Genomic DNA, 19,206 nt, shown 5'->3' with positions numbered 1-19,206 from the left:
CTCAGCATGCCAAGGCAAGCAATTTGGAAACATCTGTTTTCTTCCCCATAGTCTTCCATTAGTATCAGGTAAACCACTGACAGCTCATGGAGACAGACGGCTCACCGACTGGCTGCTCAACACAGACTGTGCACACATTTCTCTCCAGAAATGAGTCAATTTGACTGATATCACTTTGCTATTCTACTTTACCAAAACAGAATGAAACCTCGGGGAAAAAAAAAAGAAAAAAAAAAAAAAGCAAACCCAAATCAATGACACACGGCCTCATTATCTGAATCAATAACCACATTCAATACATTTTGGTGGCAACTGTGACAGAACAAAACGTGTAAAGAAAGCCAGAAACATAATTAAGCTTTCATCTTTGAATATATGTGGAAGAAAGCAGATAAAATAAACAATGTGAGCAAGAAGGGATTTTTTTTTTTTTTTTTTTTTGTAAAATACTTTCGTTATTTGTAAATGACAACGAAGGGTAAGGAACAAAAATACAAGAAAATTCCTCCAAGGTGTTGCAGTGTCACATAAATCCCAACTCATCACCGCCCATCCCCATAAAACGATCCATAAAGGAATTCCATAGGACAGAACACTTCCTCGGGCTTTCTGCTAATAAGCGCTACGCCATGGAGGAGGCAGAGACATTGTGCGAGATCAGCTTGCAGACGTTCATTCTGCGCACACAGGCTTTGCCATAGGCACAGGCACACGTTTCTGAAGGCCTCCTGCACCCCGCAACGTGCTGCATTGTTCGAGGAGGAAAAATATCTGAGAAACGCTTCCCGCATGGCCTGAAGGCCCCTTCTCTCAGGGCAGCCCCTGCCGCCTTCCACCACCATCACAGAGAGGACACAATGCAGCTGAGCAGCACCCTGCTTATTTAACGCAATAATTCCACAGCCAAGAACCGAAACCGTATTTCCGAACCGAGGAAACCAGAGGAAAAAAAAAATCTTCGTGGGTGCCCCTGTGCACCTCAAAGGCAAATGGGGGGGGGAATAATCACCACGCATTCACTTTTTGCCTTTTTTTTAATCCCTCGACAGAAACACCGTGCGGATTCTGACCCACACCTACGGCTCCGCTACGGCAGCACCGCTGCTCTCAGACCCCCAGGACTCCGCCGCCCCCTCGCGCCTCCCCGCGGCCCAACCCGGCCCAGCACGGCCCCCCGGCCCCGGGCCCGACCTGTGTGACGGCGGAGGCCGGGCGGCGGCGAGGGCCCCCCCGCGCTGCCCCGCGGTGGCGGGCGCAGGCCCGGCGGAGCAGGCGGCGCGGAGGGAGCGGCCAGGTTTCCGGAGAGGAGCCCACCCCCCCCCCGGGAGGCGGGGGGGAAAGGGCCCCGGGCCCGCACGGTGGGGAAGGGGACGGGAGGCGCGGAGCGGCCGGTCGGCGAGGAGGCGGCGGGGCCCTCGGGGGGGCCGACGGGGCCGCGGTCGGGCCGAGGAGGGCGTCCCGTCAAGCGTGAGGCGACGGCAGCCGCTGCCAAGCGAAAGCCCCGCCTCCCGTTCCGCCGAAACTCGTGACGTCGCCGCGCCGCCGGCAGGAGGGCAGGAACGTGAGGCGTCACCGAGCGCGTCACGGCCTGAGGGCGGCCGGCTGCTTCTGCGCACGCGCAGGAAGTGGCGGCGCAAAGCCACGGCTGAGGGAGCGCGCGCACCGCGGGGGCGGAGAAGGCTCCGCTGTAACGCTGCTTTCTGTGCTACACACAGGTGTACCAAACCTGCTGCTGGGAGAGGCAGCGTGCGACCAGAGAGCAGGGCCAAGGACGGTTACAACTACGAAAGTCTCCAATGAGAAGTATTGGGAGTTAGTATTTGAGGACTGCTTTCCTTTGCTACACAAAAAGCTTGCAAAGACTGCAAAGTAGCTCTGCCACTGATATATGCAGCAGAACAATAAAAACAAGTGTTACCATCTTAAGAAAACAGGAGCGCGCTGGAGACAGACCTGGAGATGAGCATATCCAAGAAAGGCACAAGGCTCTGAATCATACTGTAGTAAGAACTGGAACACTGACATGAAGGAGATACAGTCATCCTTCTATGTTATGACATGCTGTTCTACAATTGGCCAAATTGTCAGCCTGTTTATGAAATGCCTGCTGTGACCTAAAGTCTTCAACTAGAAAGCTTAAGAGGTGACCTTTTGTGCTAAATGACAGGGAAAGAGCCAAGAAAAATGCTGACTGCACGTGATGCACTTGCACCACCAAGCACAGTCAGTGATCCACAGCAGCTTACACAGCTTTGAGAACACTTCCAGTGCTTCCCTTACCTTCATGTTTCTGTTCACAGCTATTTGTCAGTTTTAGTATCTCGCAAATTGATTTCATTCATGGAAGGATTAGTATTAAGTAGTTTTTGAGGACTGCTTTCCTTTGCTACACATGAAGCTTGCAAAGACTGCAGAAGAATGTCTGCCCCTTTCCTTTGCATTTCTGCACAAAGCCCCGATAGCACAGAGCACTCTCAGTGCATCACCAGAGCCATGTAGGGGTGCTCTACTTCATCCCCATAGGTATGCCACAGTAATGTGGGATAATATCTAGAACACAGCAATTTCAGCATTTGGAGTGAGATTAAGCAGCCAAATATTGACTTTGAGAATATAATGACGTATGTATGTTTGTGTATATATGCATATAAAGCATACACAGTGTTTATAGTTAATGTACACACATACATGTATATTATATATAATATCATATATAAGGAAATCAACACAGTATTTACAACACTGACTCATATTAAGCTCAGTCCAAACCCAGGGGTATGGTTCTAAGATAAGGTGTAACAACACTGGAGCAAAACACCGCTTATCAAAACAGTATGATTGCTGATATGGAAAAAGAAGAGGATAAAAATAGATGACAGTTGCAATAAAGCATATTAGTTATTTATGCATTCAATACAAACACTACATAAGCAATGGATGTTGGGAGGAGCGCGGGTGGAAATTACAGGGTAAGCACATCTTAGGATAGCCTACTCAAGTAATTGACTGCAATCTGGCAGCATGGCTCTATCTTGATTCCAGAATCAATACTTCATTGCAGTAAGAGGTTCTCACCTAGCACACTGCTTGAGACAAGTGGCTCTATTAGTTAACACTAAAGCTACAGCTTTTAAACACTTCAAATAGGCATAAACCAGCTCCTTCTAGTGGCTACACTGTTATCCCTCATTCCCCCTCCTGCCAGGTCCGTCTCCCTGCCACTCCTTCCCATAGCTGGCACTATATTACCATGCTGTTACCATCTTTTTTACTACAACCATATAGTTACAAATATAAATAGTAAATACAAATAGTTACAAATCTTTGAAATTGCTGATTTAATCAGGTGTAATAACTGGCAAAGGAACATGCTTTTCGAAACTCAGTGGGTAAGGGAAGTTAAGACAGCTTCTCCTAGGAATTATCACTAGTGTAAAGTCTGTGATGCCAGAATGCCTTGCACAATTAAGAGTCCCCCCTCATAAGCAGAAGAGCTAACATTGTTTATAAATTTATATCCAGCCCACAAGGGTTCAAACCACATTAGTTCACGTCTTTGTTGGTCCTACCTGGTTCCTATGCAGCTCTGTCTTTCCATGACAGGAGGATTTCTGAAATTCCATCTACTTCCAATGCAAGTACACCATCATTGTCAGGTTGATGCCAAAAGACAGAGCAAACAGTTCTTTATTACACCTTTCCACCTAGAAGCCCACACTTGAGATCTGAAGTGAGAAACAAATTCTTCAGACTGCATAAAGCTATGACTAGCATTTACAGCAGCCTTTACCACCCAAAGAAGTTATTCAACATGAGGACAGAAAAGACAACAAAAAGATCTCAATTGAGAGATGACAGCTAAGGAAGCTCCTATCTACCACCACTTTGAGACTTAAGATGAAACAAAAAGCAATGACACAGGAAAAATATCAACATTCCTGGTTGTAATTCAGACTGCTTTAGACACAAATATCTGACAAGGGACTTCCTCCTCCCACCTAATAGATGCATTTCTCACTAAGACTGACATCTCCCATCATACTAAGTTTTCACTTTAGAATGCATTCCTGCTAAGTGAGACATGTGCATGCTTTCCTAAAGATTGTATAGGATGTTCTATACAACTGTTCAGAAGAAGACTAAGCTACAAAAACTTGTAAGAGGCAACTGTTGCCTCATTTGTTTGTTTACTTTAAGGCAGAGCACACATTACTGAAGAGTAAAACTGATCAGTCTATATCTGAATAATTAATATTCCTGCAAAGCATAAGACAGAAGGCTTATAAAAAATCCCCTTTGAGGAACTACACTGTTTTCATAAATGCAAAGCTCTACAACACATTCAGATATAACACTGGACCACACAGCAAGGTAGCAGTTAATAAGTGCCCATTTATCAGTTCAATGATTATATGGTAGTAGGTAGGCAGAGTAGGAGAAAGTTTACCAGAGGTAAATGTCAAAGCAACCTAGGAGATTTTTACTGGACTGTAACATTCTGACATTCTACTCTGCTCATCTGCACTGGACAGTAAATGTTTAAATTTCAGTGTCTGAAACATCAGTCTCCTCAATGTCTCCAAAGGTTTCTCAGTCTTTTTCCCCACATTCACCCTCCTTGTAAGATAAATAAAAACAGAACAATCTTCCCTGAACTTCAGACACCCAAATCTTATACAGGTCAGTGATGTTTTTGTAATCACCTTTCTTTCCCTTTAAAGAAAACAAAAAAAAAAAAAAACCACACAACCCTGAACGCCCTTTGATCAAGGGTTGTTGTCACAGAAGCATAGGAAGAGCTTTGCTTCAGCTGATATTATCTGCAGTATGCACAGCAGAAGTCTGAAACATTTGTGCTGCCAGCTGAAAAAAATACCTGTTTCTACAAGGTGCTGTGAAACTTAAAAAAAAAAATTTAGAATAATTTTTGTCTGCATACAGAGTCATTGAAGTGCCAAGGATCAATGTAATTCTCCATTCTGAACACTAATTACTTCATTACCTTACTGATGCAAGAAGTGGTGAGCTGGGGGTGAGGGGAAGGCTGTGAGCACTGCCAAATCATTACAGCAAGTCAGCCACTATTATAATATCTAAATAATGTAATGTTTTGATATTGTTCACAGCAAACCTCATGGGAGCTTAAAAAAAAAAAAAATAGAAAAACATACTGCAGAAAGCACTCTGATGTTTTCCCTTCACCTTTCAAGGGTGCATTTTCTGTATTCATATGCTGTACCTACCTCTAGAGTGTTCTGAGTATGTCTCCTATTGCAGTCACCTGCAGTGCATTATGGCTCCACACACACTGGCTGTTTCAGCTTCTTGTCAGGGAAGAAAAGGACACACGGGAAGAAGCCTCTTCTAAAGAACTGGCTTAGATCTGAAGACATCTATTGTTTTGCCTGGAGATTGAAGAAGACAAGGTCAAATAGAAGTTCCTTTTACTCAGAGCAGCCCAAAATTTGTTACAGCTCTTACCTGTGAAGCAGCTTATGCCAAGGAAGCTGAACACATCTTCCACAACAGAGAATGCCACCCTTCCTGATGTTCTATTTCACAGGCAAAAGTGATGCATTTCATCACCAATATTTATAAACTCCCCCCCTCATGAATATTCACACTCCAAAGTTAAAGAGATTTGCAAGTTAAAAATATTTCTACCTTTGTGCTCAAATCCTGTAAAGAACAAGAATTTACAAATAGAAGCAATTGTTTCATTAAGTCACTTCCATTTAGTGGTAAATCTACATTTAATATGTCATAGAAGCTCATAGTCAAATGTGAAATTCAGTTTCCCTAATAATTTAAGTGCAGTTAAACAGGGTTAAGACTTCTGAACATAGAAAAACCTCTCAAATTAATTTGACTTAAATGCAAAGGGCTACTACACTTGCTATGCAAAGGGTGCATTTTCTTCCAGAAATTCTGTGCACCCTGAACATTTACAATCACCAAATTGAAAAAAAAAAAAAAAAAAAAAAATCAGTTTGGAAAAAATCTTATTTTATTTTATACCCCTCCTCTCCGCCCCCAAAAACTAGCACTAAAGACTCCATAAACACCACATTCCAGTATTTTAATTAAAGACAGAAAGTCAAGCACCTTTGGAGAGAACACATCTGGTGGACACTCCCATACTCAATCCAAAATTAAGTACTGACGATGTTACTTCCACGCAGCAACTTGACTCCACAAATTTCAGTTAAAACAATCATTTATTTCAATAGTTTAATCAAAGTTATCAGACACGAGAACATTTGCCTTAAAGTAATTACAACAAACAGCGTCTTCAAGTAATATTTTCCAAGACCTACTTGTTTGCTTGTTTTTTAAATGGAAACTCTCAATGAAGCATAAAAATCACACCTGTTTCAGGAATGCTGATGAAAAAAGTGTTACTTAAACAGCATATCAGTAGAGAACACATATGGATAGAAAGCATTTACACTTGTAAATGTAAGATTCGTAAGCTTTTCTTTCACCGGTACAGCAAATTGCAAAAAGCACTGCAATATACACCACAACCTATGCTTCCAGATTTTGCTATGAAATTATCAAATCAATACTGTTCTCCATGAGTCTGCCATATACCTCATTATTTGATTATTCTATGAGCAAGTTTAAGTGGCAGCTGCTCATCTCCTTAAGTCACTTTATCTGCAAACTGGAAACATCTGATATGCTTCATTAGTTTGAAGCTGAAAAAACAGTATCCTGCTATTTAACCTACCACTGCTTTATTTTATTTCCTCCCATCTCAGATAAGTACTTTAATCAATCCTTCACATCACTGTGAGCATTCAGACTGTGGATGAACAGAAACAATATACTGCTAACAGCCACCACAAGGATTACTGATGCAGGTACTAATAACAAAGACTTATTCCCCTCCCCAAAAATCATTCTGTGTAAATGATTCTGTAACATTCTGCACTGCAAATGAAAAATTGATTTTACACCTTCCAAGGGCCAGCAAGCGTTAGAGATGTCCTGTGCACATTCTCAAGTTTTAAACATGAGGATGTGGGACAGTGAAAATCTATGCAGTTATGTGAGGGGAAAAAAATAAATCAGGTTACTGGTAATTGTAATACCAAGTTACAAAGTGAGATTATCAGCAACTGTGAAACTGGGAATTTCACGGTACTACAGCTTTGGCTTGAATTCACCAGAAATAAGCTTTTTAAGCATTTCAGAATTTCTTCCTTCTGGTGGTGGAGGCCATCTGTTGTGATCTGAGGAAAACAAAACAATGGACTTAGCTGATACAGAAAAAAAAGCTTTTTCTTTTTGCATGCTCTTATTGCCCAACTTCAAACACATTAGGGGCATTATTCTTAGCCCGTTTCTTACCTGGTATTACGAAGCTACTGCCATATAAACTCAGGCCACCATCTATAACCATGGTTATCCCAGTTATGTAAGAAGCAGCTGGAGATAGCAGGAAACACACTGCAGGAGAAATCTAACAAACATGACAATTTTAATACTTCTTAAACTTCTGGCAATTGGTTATGCCCAGGATGTTTGTAAAAACAGACACAGGTGAAACACAGCTATGTTTTCTACTCAACTATGAAAGCCCCAACAATCTTAAAACCACACTTCCAGTTACAAACACCAACAAGGTAAAAGCTGAGTAACTTTCAAGTACTTTTAAGATACACTTTTTCACATTAATCTTCATTCTTTCAGACCTCCCTGATAAAAAAAAAATAAACTTCCCTAAGAGCACAGGCCAACTATGGGACATTTTAGCTTCAAGCGCAAAATTAAAGTCTCCCAGTTGACACTACTGCACATTACTACAAGCTTTTCCCTTTCTTTATACTCCACCATTTCAAAATTAAGTCCTTAATGGTGCCCATATAAAGTGGTTTTAAAACAGAGACATAGAAATGGGAACATCATAACTGCTCAGAGATACATTACCTCCTCAGGAACTGCTGATCTCTTGGCAGGAGTCTTTGGTATTCTCTTCAGCCACATATCTACACCCTGTTCTCCATAGTTGGCAACCGCAGTTTCTGAAAACACTATTCCCTGTATTAAAGCAGAAAAAAAAGTTCAGTTCTTTCACGTGTTAAGTTGTGACCATTGTTAAATTATAAGCTTACTGGGGTTTTCTATGGGACTAACAACCCAAACAAGACTTTAATACAAGTTTTTAAATTGGATGAAAGTATAACTTATAAAAGAAGGTAATTGGACTGATAGTTACATCCCTGTTCAAATACACTAATTCACATTGTTTTAATTCTTCACCACCACACCAACAACTCTTAAACTCTCAACTGTTTCGAAACAACAAACATTTCAAATTAAATTGCAACAGAAGCTACAAGAACCCCAAGAACAAGTTCGTATTTTTGTTTATAGTCTGCAAGAATACCAGATTGACTCCATTGTGAATTACACAGGCATTTTGCAATCAGATTTCAAACTCTCCCTACTGAGCTGTCATAGAAGCCCCTGTTGTGATAGTTATAAAAACCATCTTAAATTCAATAGGGAGGATGAAGGCTATAGTAAGAGAAACAGAGGGTGCCACATTTGAGTTCCGACAGAACATTTTGGACTCAAGTTTAAACAAGACAACAATTTAATTTGTTCATTAAGAACATTTCGATATTTCTCTAAGATGTGAACAACTGTGTTTTCACTAAAACAACCTCATTTGTAAAACTAATTTATTTTTCCAGAATGCTTATTTCCCTCTATGTAGCCAATGAATATACAGATGTTATAATTAAGAAATATACAGGAAAGTTAGGCTAAACAAGTTATCACACCAAAGAAGAATGGATGGAAAGCTTACTCTTGTCCTGGGCTCGCTGAGAAGACTCTAAGGGGAACAATCTCCAAAAGAGATCCTTCCCCAATGGTAGTCAGCTCTTAAATGGGGTCTAGGAGAGGTGGAGCCAGGTTCCACCCCTTCCAACAGCACAGAAGAATTGTCTTCACCTGTGCTCCCAAGGCTGAGCCATTGCTCACCTCGGGTGGTCAATCAGAGGTTCAGGCCATGATTCCCTCTCAGTTCCCATAGACCCTCTCACCATACGCTTTCCCTGCATGTTACTAGGCCCATGAGAGGCAGCAAGTTCTGCATGGTTAATACAAAGTACATTCACAAAGGTATCAAGTATCACCCTAAATAGAAAACAGATTTTTGTCATTAGCAGAGTTAAAAAATTAGCAAAAAAGCCAAACCACTCAAGTGTTTGCCTGCCAAAAGTCTCCTTTGACAGATGCTATAAAGTATAATTAGTATGATTCATTACGTAATTAGCATGCATTAAAAATATGCACACATACTAATGCTGTCCTAATTACTTATTTCCCAAAGTCTTGATAAATCAAAAAGCAAACAGGAAAAACGAGATAGCAGATCTTCATATTTAAGAAGTCAGAGTAGTCTCAGAGGCTATTTAGAAGAGCCATTTCCTGAGTCTCCCATCAAGCAATTTTGAAGCGTGCCAAGAGAAAGCAAACCAGGTGTTTTAGTGCAGGACATCTGCATACCCTGCTGTGGCTCCTACACTGGCAAAAAGATCTTCCTAGAAAGATACTAATAAATCTGAGATTGACTAAGCTGTGAGATAAGAAATTCTGAATGTGGAAGTAGCCAGATTAAGGTTTAGTTTTTGAGAGAGCAAGTGTGAAAGAAAGAAACAGCCATTAAGAATGAAGATTACTTCAACCACACTAGACATATCTCAGACCTCAAAGCTGGGCCTGTATATAGCCTCTGCAACTGCTGCATCACAGGCTACAAAAATACAACTGGCCTTTACACAAAGTTGCTTTGTGTAACTGCAACATGTCATCTACTTTCTCAAAAACACAGCAGGCATATTTTGCTGACCCACACAGCAGTGTCCTATCTGTGTGTACTTCATAAGGAAAAAAATGAATATCAGATGTAAAAATGTGTTTTTATTTCTTTGAGCGAAGGTCAACGCTGCCTTTTCACCACTAAAACTAATCCAACTTGACAAGATATAAACATTAAAAGGACACATTCAGAGATGCTCAGTGTAACAGCAAACACAGGCAGAAGCCACAAGCATACATGAACCATATTCAAAATATTTAGTAAACCATTTTCCCCATATCTGTCTCGTTATCCAAGCAGTACAAAACACTCCCAAAGGCACTTGGGAAAAAAAAAGGGCATGTATGGAAAGTGCATGGGGGGAAGCGTATGAAGAAACTACAAATTCATAATTTAAAAAAATCCATAAACAGTCAGAAGCTCTAGGTTTTAGAATTCCGTTCAGTTTCAGAGTGTTAACCATAACCACATATGGTAGGAAGTTTAATTACATCACTTGCCATTACTTACAGGAGCAACACTGTTGATTCGCACCCCGCTGTGGGCCCATTCTAAAGCTAAAGTCTTGGTTAGGTTATCCACTGCTGCTCTTGCAGCTCCTGAGTGCCTATTGAGAAAAGAAAGCAAAAGCAGCACCTTTTCCCTCAGCTAAGTGCTCAATATTAATATCCCTGCAGCTTCACTACGAAGTAGTAGTGTTCCATGTCTGGACCACCGTGATTTTCTAGTTCTTAAACTGTGAAGTTACTGTCAAATTTAGTAGACTTACACTATAATTTCCTTAAAGAAGTGTCAATTATATAAGAATTTAGTTTGAAAGTAGTCTTACCTAGCCACCCATACCTATATACAAGTTTCTGGTGAACTTTTCCAAGTAATTTAGATTTTTTTAAAATTATTATTCTCTTTGTTCAACTCTCCCATATTCTATTCACAGTGACAATTCAAACAGATACATCCAGAGCATAGAAACTCAAACGACTGCAGCTTCAGCACCACCATGTGGATCTCCACATTTATTTCATGCTGCTAAGAATAAGCCAGTGAGAAATAGAGATTTTGAAAAATTTAACCCTGAATGAGGCCTAAGGAAGCTAATATAACTCTGTTGAAATTCTATTCAAGAAATATATATAAAAACTCAGAGTTAAATTAGAAAAAGTAGTTTCAAAGAAGAAACTCAAAACTCAGAATTCTCCCCCTCTGGAAAATGCCAATGCACACTGGAAAAAGGTTCAATCAGAAGGCTTACATCCATTTTGAAGGTAAAAAAAAAAAACAAAACAATGTGAATAAATTTAGTCAACGTCTGCCTATGAAGATGCTATATTTTCATGCAGATAGTTGTGATCAGTTGTGATAGTTGTGAGTATAGAAGAACCATAAACATGATGATTTTTGTACCATTCCCCCAGTCAAGAAAATAGCAGAGGAAACAACTGATTTCCTGCATCAGAGACCTTCCCCAATAAAGAGAGGTACAAAAGAGGAAACATGGTAAAATGCTAGGTACGTTCCTCCTATTCCCCACCCATCTATACTGGAACTGTTTATGCCATCAAAATCTGACAGCAAAAGAAAAAAACAGATGCCAAGTTCTTGCAAAGCCATCAGAACAAGTAAAGGTTTAATTTCAAGGCAACCAGTTCCACTAGCATCTCATTCCCAGTGAAAGCTTTACTAACAAGTTTTGCTTCACAGTTTCTTACAAAGCAGCAGAAATTATCAGAGATGTCCTTTACTCTTACAGTCTCTATTCAATTAATAAAAAGACTCACACACATGCAGCTCTCTCTTGACATTAACTACCATATTTCTATTACTCAGCTGCTGTGCATTGTACACCTTTCCAAAACACAGTATTTAGGAGTAAGGAATTGCTCTATGGGGAGAATAGAGGAAAGTGTAAAAAAATATATATATATGTATATTACGACATTCCAGGAAATCCATTTCTCACGGCAGCAGTAATGTTGACAATGACTCCTCCATGTTCCTGCATCCAGGCATTGTACACTGTGCAAAGGAGGAAGATAACCTATAAATACCTGAAGAAGTACACACGAACAAACTTGCCAATTGGACACTAAATCTGGAGTCCAACTACAATTATGCTACAGACTTCCTGTGCATATTTAGATTAACAGTCTGATCTTCATACCACAACCTCATCACTGGATCAGTCACATAGCAGGTACAGCCTAAGTAAGGCCCAGTGATTGTCAAGGACACTTGTGGAAATCAAGACCTTGTGTCTCAAAAGTAAATTACTTGCATTGCCACTTTCCTAATACTATCTGAGAATCACATACTTTGAATTCATACCCATGGTGGGTGCAAAGACTTCTGTGTTTCTCAGGAAATATTGGCCATCACAGTTAAGTGTTTTTCCCACAAACCTGTGAGTATCCAAACCAACAGATGCCTCCAAACCTTGCCTTTAAACTAGAGATTATTCCTCCCCTAAGCATGCAGATGTCTAACCATGTATTTATTTATATGAACAAATATAATGTACACTTAAAGATCCATATGACATTTGTGAAAACAAATATCCACTATTAAATAAGTATGTGAAAAAAGAAGACAGAACCTACATTTTCTTGCCTTCAGTTATTACTTTAAAAAAAAAAAAACAAACAACCAAAATCCCATTATGCATAACGTTCAGTCCTCACCTGCTTTGCAGCAATAGAAAGTCCCTGTCAGATTTGTGTCTATCACAGCATTCCAGCCTTTAGCACGAATGGCTTCAGAAGGACTTGCAAACTGGCCCCCTCCATTATTCACCAGGAAGTCAATCTTCCCATGCAGATTCAGCGTAGCCTTCACCAAAGCTTCTACCTAAAAGAAAATATTTTTTTAAGCGTGGCAAAGTGCTGATTAAGCTATATAACCAATCTCACTCCCAGACATTTTCTCTCATACGCATTCCTACACATAAGTAGGAGCCTTCAAAGAGAGTAGAAGTTTGGTATGACAGGTTTAAGCAGCCAAGAAAGATTGGATTGTACCTACATTTACTTAAGAAAACTTTCTGGTACAATGCAGGAGCTACATAAAATACCAGCACTTAAAGAAGAGGCTCTTCACTGTTGAGGACTTGTGAAAGTAAATTTAAAAAGTCTGCTATTTAAGATGCAGTGATACATTCTATGAGTAAAGGATTATCCACATCCAGTGCTGGAAGGCAGCTACAGATTTCCTTTCATCTGACCCACATGCCTGTGTTCCTAACAGCGACTGCAGTATCTTCTATTGAGAGATTTACAGAAGGTCCAACAAAATCCCCCCCAAAAAGGATAAACTAACTAAATTACGCTGCTAATCAGAAATCTTTCTAGGTTTTGTATTTTCTGATGGAACAGTTCTGACAACCAAGCAAGCTTGAACTACTATTTTTTCCCTTTTGTTAATACATGTACAAAGTCCTTTTCTTTTACTCATTTCTCAGTATCTGGTGTAACAGCTGAGAAAGATGTAATGACTCATCAGAAATACTTGAGAGGCTGTCCTCCCTACCTAACCACGTGTTTTAGTAAGCTTTTAAGATGGTATACCTCAGTTAAAATAAACTGAAAGCAGATAGCAAGTTTTAAAGCTGTAAGAAGCATATGGAACCCATGTAATTGTAGAAGTCTTGTTTTGTAGACAAATGTAAAGGATGGAAAGTACAATAACAGCAAAGCCCTAGGCTACAACAAATGACAAAATGTTCAAAAACACCAGCCACCAGCACAAAAATAAAGAAGCTACTTACCTTCAGAAGACCTCAGATATACAAGAACCTCCAACAAGACATCCTTGCCTCTACTGCTAACCCTTAAATGAGGTCTGGGAAGGAATAGATCCTGCACCACCCCTTCTTCTCACTCAGTGCATTGCATGCACTTGAGCTCCCCTGGGTTGGCCCTGCCTTCCTGCCAGCTGCTCAGTCACTGCTTCAAGCTGTAACTTAGCATTTCCATGACAATGGGAAATAAGAAAAACTAAAAAACACTCAGTAAACAGGAAGCTACTTCCATATTTGTGAAAATACTGGAGTTACATTGCTGTGCTGCCTTTTTTTATGATTTTCCCCAAGGCTGGAAAAAATCCTGCTTTCTATTTTTGTATTGATATTGTTTCAGGCACTACACTCAGTTTACAAATGAAATAACTTTCGACAGTTAATGTATAATGTTCCTTGAATAGAAGTAAAAGCCCAAAAGTACTTTGCCTCTGTTTTCTGCAAGACAGTTACGTCCAAGTTACAAACAAATGCTCACCATTGCTGCTCTTGGCAAACGTGATAAAATATGCAATAGCCAGCACTGGATGTGAGAAAGTCTGCTATATCCCTCAGTTCTAAGATCTGACAGCTTTAGAAATAATAGTGTATGGGAAATGTTGATCATGGCCTAAACCTCTGATTGACCACCTGAGGCAAGCAAAGAGTCAGCTGTGGGAGCACAGGTGAAGGCAATTCAGCTGTGCTACTGGAAGGGGTGGAGCCTGGCTGCACCTCTCCTAGATCCCATTTAAATGCTGACTGCAATTAAGGGAGGTTTCTTTTTTTTTCTGGAGGTTGCTCCTTGTGGAGTTTTCTGTGAGCCTATAACACTGGTGAGGATTTTCAATTATTTTTTTACTGTGATAATCTTATTAAGTCTAACTTCTGTATATCTACAGATTGTACAGTTACCAACTGTTAATTTAAGATTATCTCAGTTACAAATACTAAGTAAAGTGTAAAGAAGTACTATTCTGTCTGTAAATTTAAAAGCTGAAAATGTGTTACATGTTTCTTCTAACTGAATAGCAATTTTAGAAACTATGTACCAGTGGCCAGAATTCTGCCATTTCGATAGTCTTAGTATTACAAAGCTAACAGACAAGGATGAAGCCAGAATAGTAAGAGATAAACAAAAAAAACCCATAAAATGTCATTTTATGGGTATTGCCTGATCATGATCTAAGCCAATGATTGAGCACCAGGTGAGAAGGTGCATCTAACTTAAGGCATTCAGGTGCAAGGAATACACTTGAGCAGCCAGAAGGGATGGACTCAGGGTCCACCCCCTCCTCACCATCATTTAAGGGTTAGCAGCCAAGGAAGCAACATCTCAATTCAGACACTGTGTTCTTCTTGAGATGCTGCTGGTCCTTGGAAAGGGTAAATCACCTTCTTCTACCTAGTTTTTTAAACTAAATTTGAACAAATATCTTTATAAGCATGTTCCTATTCTAGTAGAAGGCGCTGTTGCTTTTCATTGCTTCATGTTCTCAAATCAGTAACACCTGCCCTTGCATAAGAGCATCTGGAATGGCTAAGTATGTTAAATAGCTAAATACTTGTATTCTTGTGTTAAAATGTAACAGAACAGAAACTGCATTCCTTATAGAACTTCCACACAAAGCTTCCTGAATTTTCATAGCAATTTTTTTAGTTAAGAAAGACTTCAAAAGAAAGAAGTAAGAGCTGATGGAGAAGAACTGCAGTGAGTCGTGTTATGAGATTGACTCAAATGAAAAACTCAAGACTGATCTCTACCTTATCCATCTGAATCCTCTCTATGAGGCATATGATGTAACAGTGGTTTAGAAGAATTTCTTTTAGCAAAAGATAACCAATAAAAGGTTCCCCAGTATAGCATGAAAAAGCTCTAGGAGAGTTCTGGTGTAATCACAAATGATTAGAACTTAAATATAAATGGAAGACAACGGTTCTGTGTTGAAACTGTAGGATAACAGGACAGAAAACAAGTTTCTCTAAATATATAAGCATAGCTACCTGTAGCACAGATAATGCCTGAACACTTCACAAAGCAGTGTATAAGAAATGGCTTTGAGTACATTAAAATCGGCTTTGAATTCTTTTAAAGCTACCACAGTTGCTCTGGCAATTCCTTGTTTTTAAACAAGGAACACTATTTGTTTGGTACAGATATCTTCCTTTACCATCCAAGCCCTCTTCTATTTTATGTAACACTACTGTTAACTTATTTTCAAGTTAATGCAAAAATAAGATTCATAAGAAGGCTGTTAAGCATGCCAGACTATTCTCTGCAAGAAGACTTTGAGGAAAGAACCTCTTCTCTTTCCTGTTGCTTTAATCATGCAAGTTACCCTCTGACACCTGTCACAACCTATTATATCACACTGCTGATGCTGGTAAATACTAACTTAAAATTCACTCGTAGGTGAAGTGACATACTGCACAGACTGAGGGTTCTTCTCCCTCAGGAAAAAAGTCTAAGAATATCATTGTGAATATTTTATGGCTTGAGCTGTTCCATGAGGGAGGAGTTTTTATTTGCTTTATGGTTGTATGTTAGGATACTTCCAGAATCCATGTAGCTTCTAAAGGTTATTAATATCTCTTTACGTTCTGGTAGATTTTAACAGAGGCTTTAAAAGGCTAAGAACCTAGTAGCAATTGATCAGTGGAATGTTTTACAGCAGTTTTAAGTTAAGCCTGGCATGCTGTTGGATTCCTTAATGTTTAATTACACAGATAAAAATTGAAAGATGAATGCAGACTTCTAAAGAACCTGGATGAAGTACTTCTGCTCTTGATCTCCCAGTTTTTGTAATATAAGAAAGGAAAATAAAAATCTGGTATGACAATAGGAGAGCACTTACTAAGGACTGAGAGCAAAAGTTCTGCACACCTCAAGTTGCAACCAGAATGTGAAACATGGATAGGAAAGTGGTATTTTTTCCCTTCAATATGGGCAAAACTGAAAACACAGGATACATCTCAGGTTTACTTGTGTCAAGACACAAGAATTGAGATCCTATGCTCTAACTTCTGTCTGAAGGAATGACTCTGAATGACTCCATCTTCACAAGTAACTACCCCCTCAAGAAATGTCACAGAACCCCATGAAGTAGGCTCTGGGTCAGCTCTAAGAACATAACAGTTCCAAAGTGTGCTTCTCATTGAAAAAAAAAATAGTAGAAATGTGTGTAGTCAGAAAAAATCTGAGAGTAAAAATGCTTTCCTGTGTAGTTGCTAAATTACCTTCTCTTAGAAAGCACAGTTTTATTTAGGTCATATCAAGTGTTTTACTGCAACTGTCTCCTGATCTAAGGTACTTCTGAGGCTCAGCAAGTAACTTCGGGGGTCTGAGGATTTATAGACGCAATATACTCCTGATGTGTTAAGCCCCAGAAGAAGATTATTAGTTGTTACCTCCTCTTCTTTACGGATATTGCACTGTATAGGAGTCACTTTGGCAGGACTCATTGAAGAAAATGTATTATTCAGTTCTTCTGCAGTGGCTTTTAATCGGTCAAATTTACGAGCAGCAATAACAACACTGCAACCTGTGGAAAGAGAGAGAATGAAAAATCTTCTAGTTTACAGTCAAAATTGCAGTTACCCCAGGCTAATAGCATGAGGAGATATGCTGTAGGATATGCATTATTAGCCACTGACTGGAAGACACAATGAAGAAATTCTTGTGAGAGAAGAAAGAATGACTGATGTGAGATGCTTCTTAGCAACAAGATCCCAGTGTGCCATGCAAGGAACAACCAAGATAAAAATGGCTATATTCACTCTCCTTCCTGCAGAAGGGAAGATAGCCTGTGAGTTGCAGTCAGAGTAGCTTTCAGCCATGACTTTGCAGCTGTTTTTCAAGCCTGTCTCGTTTCAAATTATGAAATTTAAAGATGTTTCAGCTGGTCTTGATTACAAAAACTTGCTTCTGAAACCTCAAAAATCTTACTGTGACTCTATCCGTAATTTTGACCAGGAGTGAGTAAATGCAATGCTCTGCTTTATAACCTACAGAGTCTAAGCATGATACAGTTGTGAGATTAATTTTTATCTGCAGACTACAGACAGCAGGAACAGAGGCTTCCCCAGGGCACTTCTACTTGCTGCGTAATCCCAGATCAGGAAGGAGAGGAGAAAAATGCTTAGGTGCTCAGACCTTCTGCTTTGCATGCATGTAACTTAAGTACAAAATTACCAGTCAGCATTCACATAACAAACGGACTGGTTTATTGTCATCAGAGGACTAAGGATAGACTGAAGTCTGGTGATTGTCACTACAGACTGCAACAGATCCCACCATATTAATCCCCAGTACAAATCCATTTGGCAAGGTGGAAGGCCTCATTCCCACCTTCCTCCTGATATAGTCTTTGTATCCCAACAGAAGCCATCCATTCCTCACACTAGCTCTGGTGCTCCTCTGCTTAAACACAAATGAATTCAAAGCACTAAACCAGCCAAAAATGAAGTTAACATTTTGCCAGGTGTTTTTTTTTTTCCTTTTGTTGCTATTTTGCAGTGGAATTTGGCCTCTCATGTGATTAAACAAACACCAGAAACAACTCAAAATATCTTGTGGGAGTAAAGAGCAGCAAGCTGCTCATTTGGCTCAGGCTCTCTCCTGAAATTATACATGAAATTTATGTTTAAAAAAAAAAAAAAAGCAAAACTTCTTTCCAGAAGCATGTGCTCAACTACGCATCTCCAAGAAAAGGGCCTTCACCTTTGATCACCAGCCATCTTGAAATAGCACATGTGAAAGCGTTAGACTGAGGTCTCCTGTTTGTTTTTTTTTTTTTTTAGATGAGGGTCTTGGTCACCTGCACAACAAACTGAGTTCATGGAGAGGCACATGTCATTGTCATCAGCAATTAACACTAAGCACTAACTTATTATAGCACTTCAGTGTTTATTTATAAACACACTACAGAATCATGCCCAGCAGAAGAGTATTTTTGCTTGATGTGCTGATGTAGGATGAGGGCAGGTTGTGACTCATAAGGATGACTGCATCTACTGCACAAACTTCAGTGAAGTCCGTATTTAACAAAGAATGATCAGACCATTTCCTGTGACTGCCTAGGTGGGCAGGGACAGATGCACTTCCAGACAAAGGGCTTAAATCTCTGCAAAAGGCTCTGAAGGAGATGGGTTATAAAAACAACGTGCATCGTGACCAGCCACTGCTCATCGGTATTTGTTGTCCAACCAGCCCTTCTTCCAATAAATAAATAAATAAATAAATAAACCAGCATAGCCTGAAGTGCAAGGCATACGTGGAAATGGTTCCCAGCAGGAGTGACCTACGCCCCGTAAGTTCACCACAGGCCCGCTCACCGAGCGCTACGACCGCCGGACGCCCTAACACCCGCTAACCCGAGACCCCCACGGCCCTCAAGGCCCCCACCCCTGCACCCCCCCCGTCTTCGCTTCACACCCGCCCACCTAACGCCAGCAAGTCGGCGGCGATGGCCTTGCCGATGCCGGTGCCGCCGCCGGTGACGATGGCTACCCGCCCGCTGAACAGCCCGGCCGCCAGCAACCCGCGCCGCGCCGCCATCTTCCCCCCTCTCGCGCAGCGGGCCGCCGCCGCCCCGACACG

At 40.4% G+C, this 19,206-nt stretch overlaps 2 protein-coding genes across 4 annotated transcripts in view; both read right to left on the bottom strand.

The window, feature by feature from the left end:
* The window catches only part of MAP3K2 (mitogen-activated protein kinase kinase kinase 2), a 46,379-nt gene extending 40,434 nt beyond the window's left edge, over nt 1-5,945 (bottom strand). Inside the window, exons 1-2 of one of the 3 annotated variants that reach the window (XM_042827469.1) lie at nt 5,244-5,945; nt 3,570-3,725 (exon numbers count right to left, since the gene is read on the bottom strand). The gene's annotated coding sequence lies outside the window, so the exon portion shown is untranslated. Of the gene's footprint in view, nt 1-1,191; nt 1,245-3,569; nt 3,765-5,243 lie in introns of those variants that run through there. The other 2 variants (XM_042827468.1, XM_042827467.1) reach the window with 2 other exon arrangements.
* Nucleotides 5,946-6,199: 254 nt separating this feature from the next.
* Nucleotides 6,200-19,180, bottom strand: PECR (peroxisomal trans-2-enoyl-CoA reductase). Its single transcript, XM_042827471.1, has 8 exons — nt 19,050-19,180; nt 17,016-17,149; nt 12,517-12,682; nt 11,773-11,854; nt 10,349-10,445; nt 7,936-8,046; nt 7,357-7,468; nt 6,200-7,238 (listed from the first exon to the last, which is right to left on the bottom strand). The coding sequence occupies exons 1-8, from the start codon at nt 19,162-19,164 to the stop codon at nt 7,150-7,152; spliced, it is 906 nt and encodes a 301-aa protein (XP_042683405.1). The 5' UTR covers nt 19,165-19,180; the 3' UTR covers nt 6,200-7,149.
* Between the last annotated feature and the right edge of the window lie 26 nt (nt 19,181-19,206).

Source organism: Centrocercus urophasianus, unplaced genomic scaffold, assembly GCF_019232065.1.
Source record: "Centrocercus urophasianus isolate 14NV4802_14NV808 unplaced genomic scaffold, USGS_Curo_1.0 seq_28, whole genome shotgun sequence".
Taxonomy (NCBI): Eukaryota; Metazoa; Chordata; class Aves; order Galliformes; family Phasianidae; genus Centrocercus; species Centrocercus urophasianus.
This window is presented reverse-complemented; position numbering and strand designations above follow the sequence as displayed.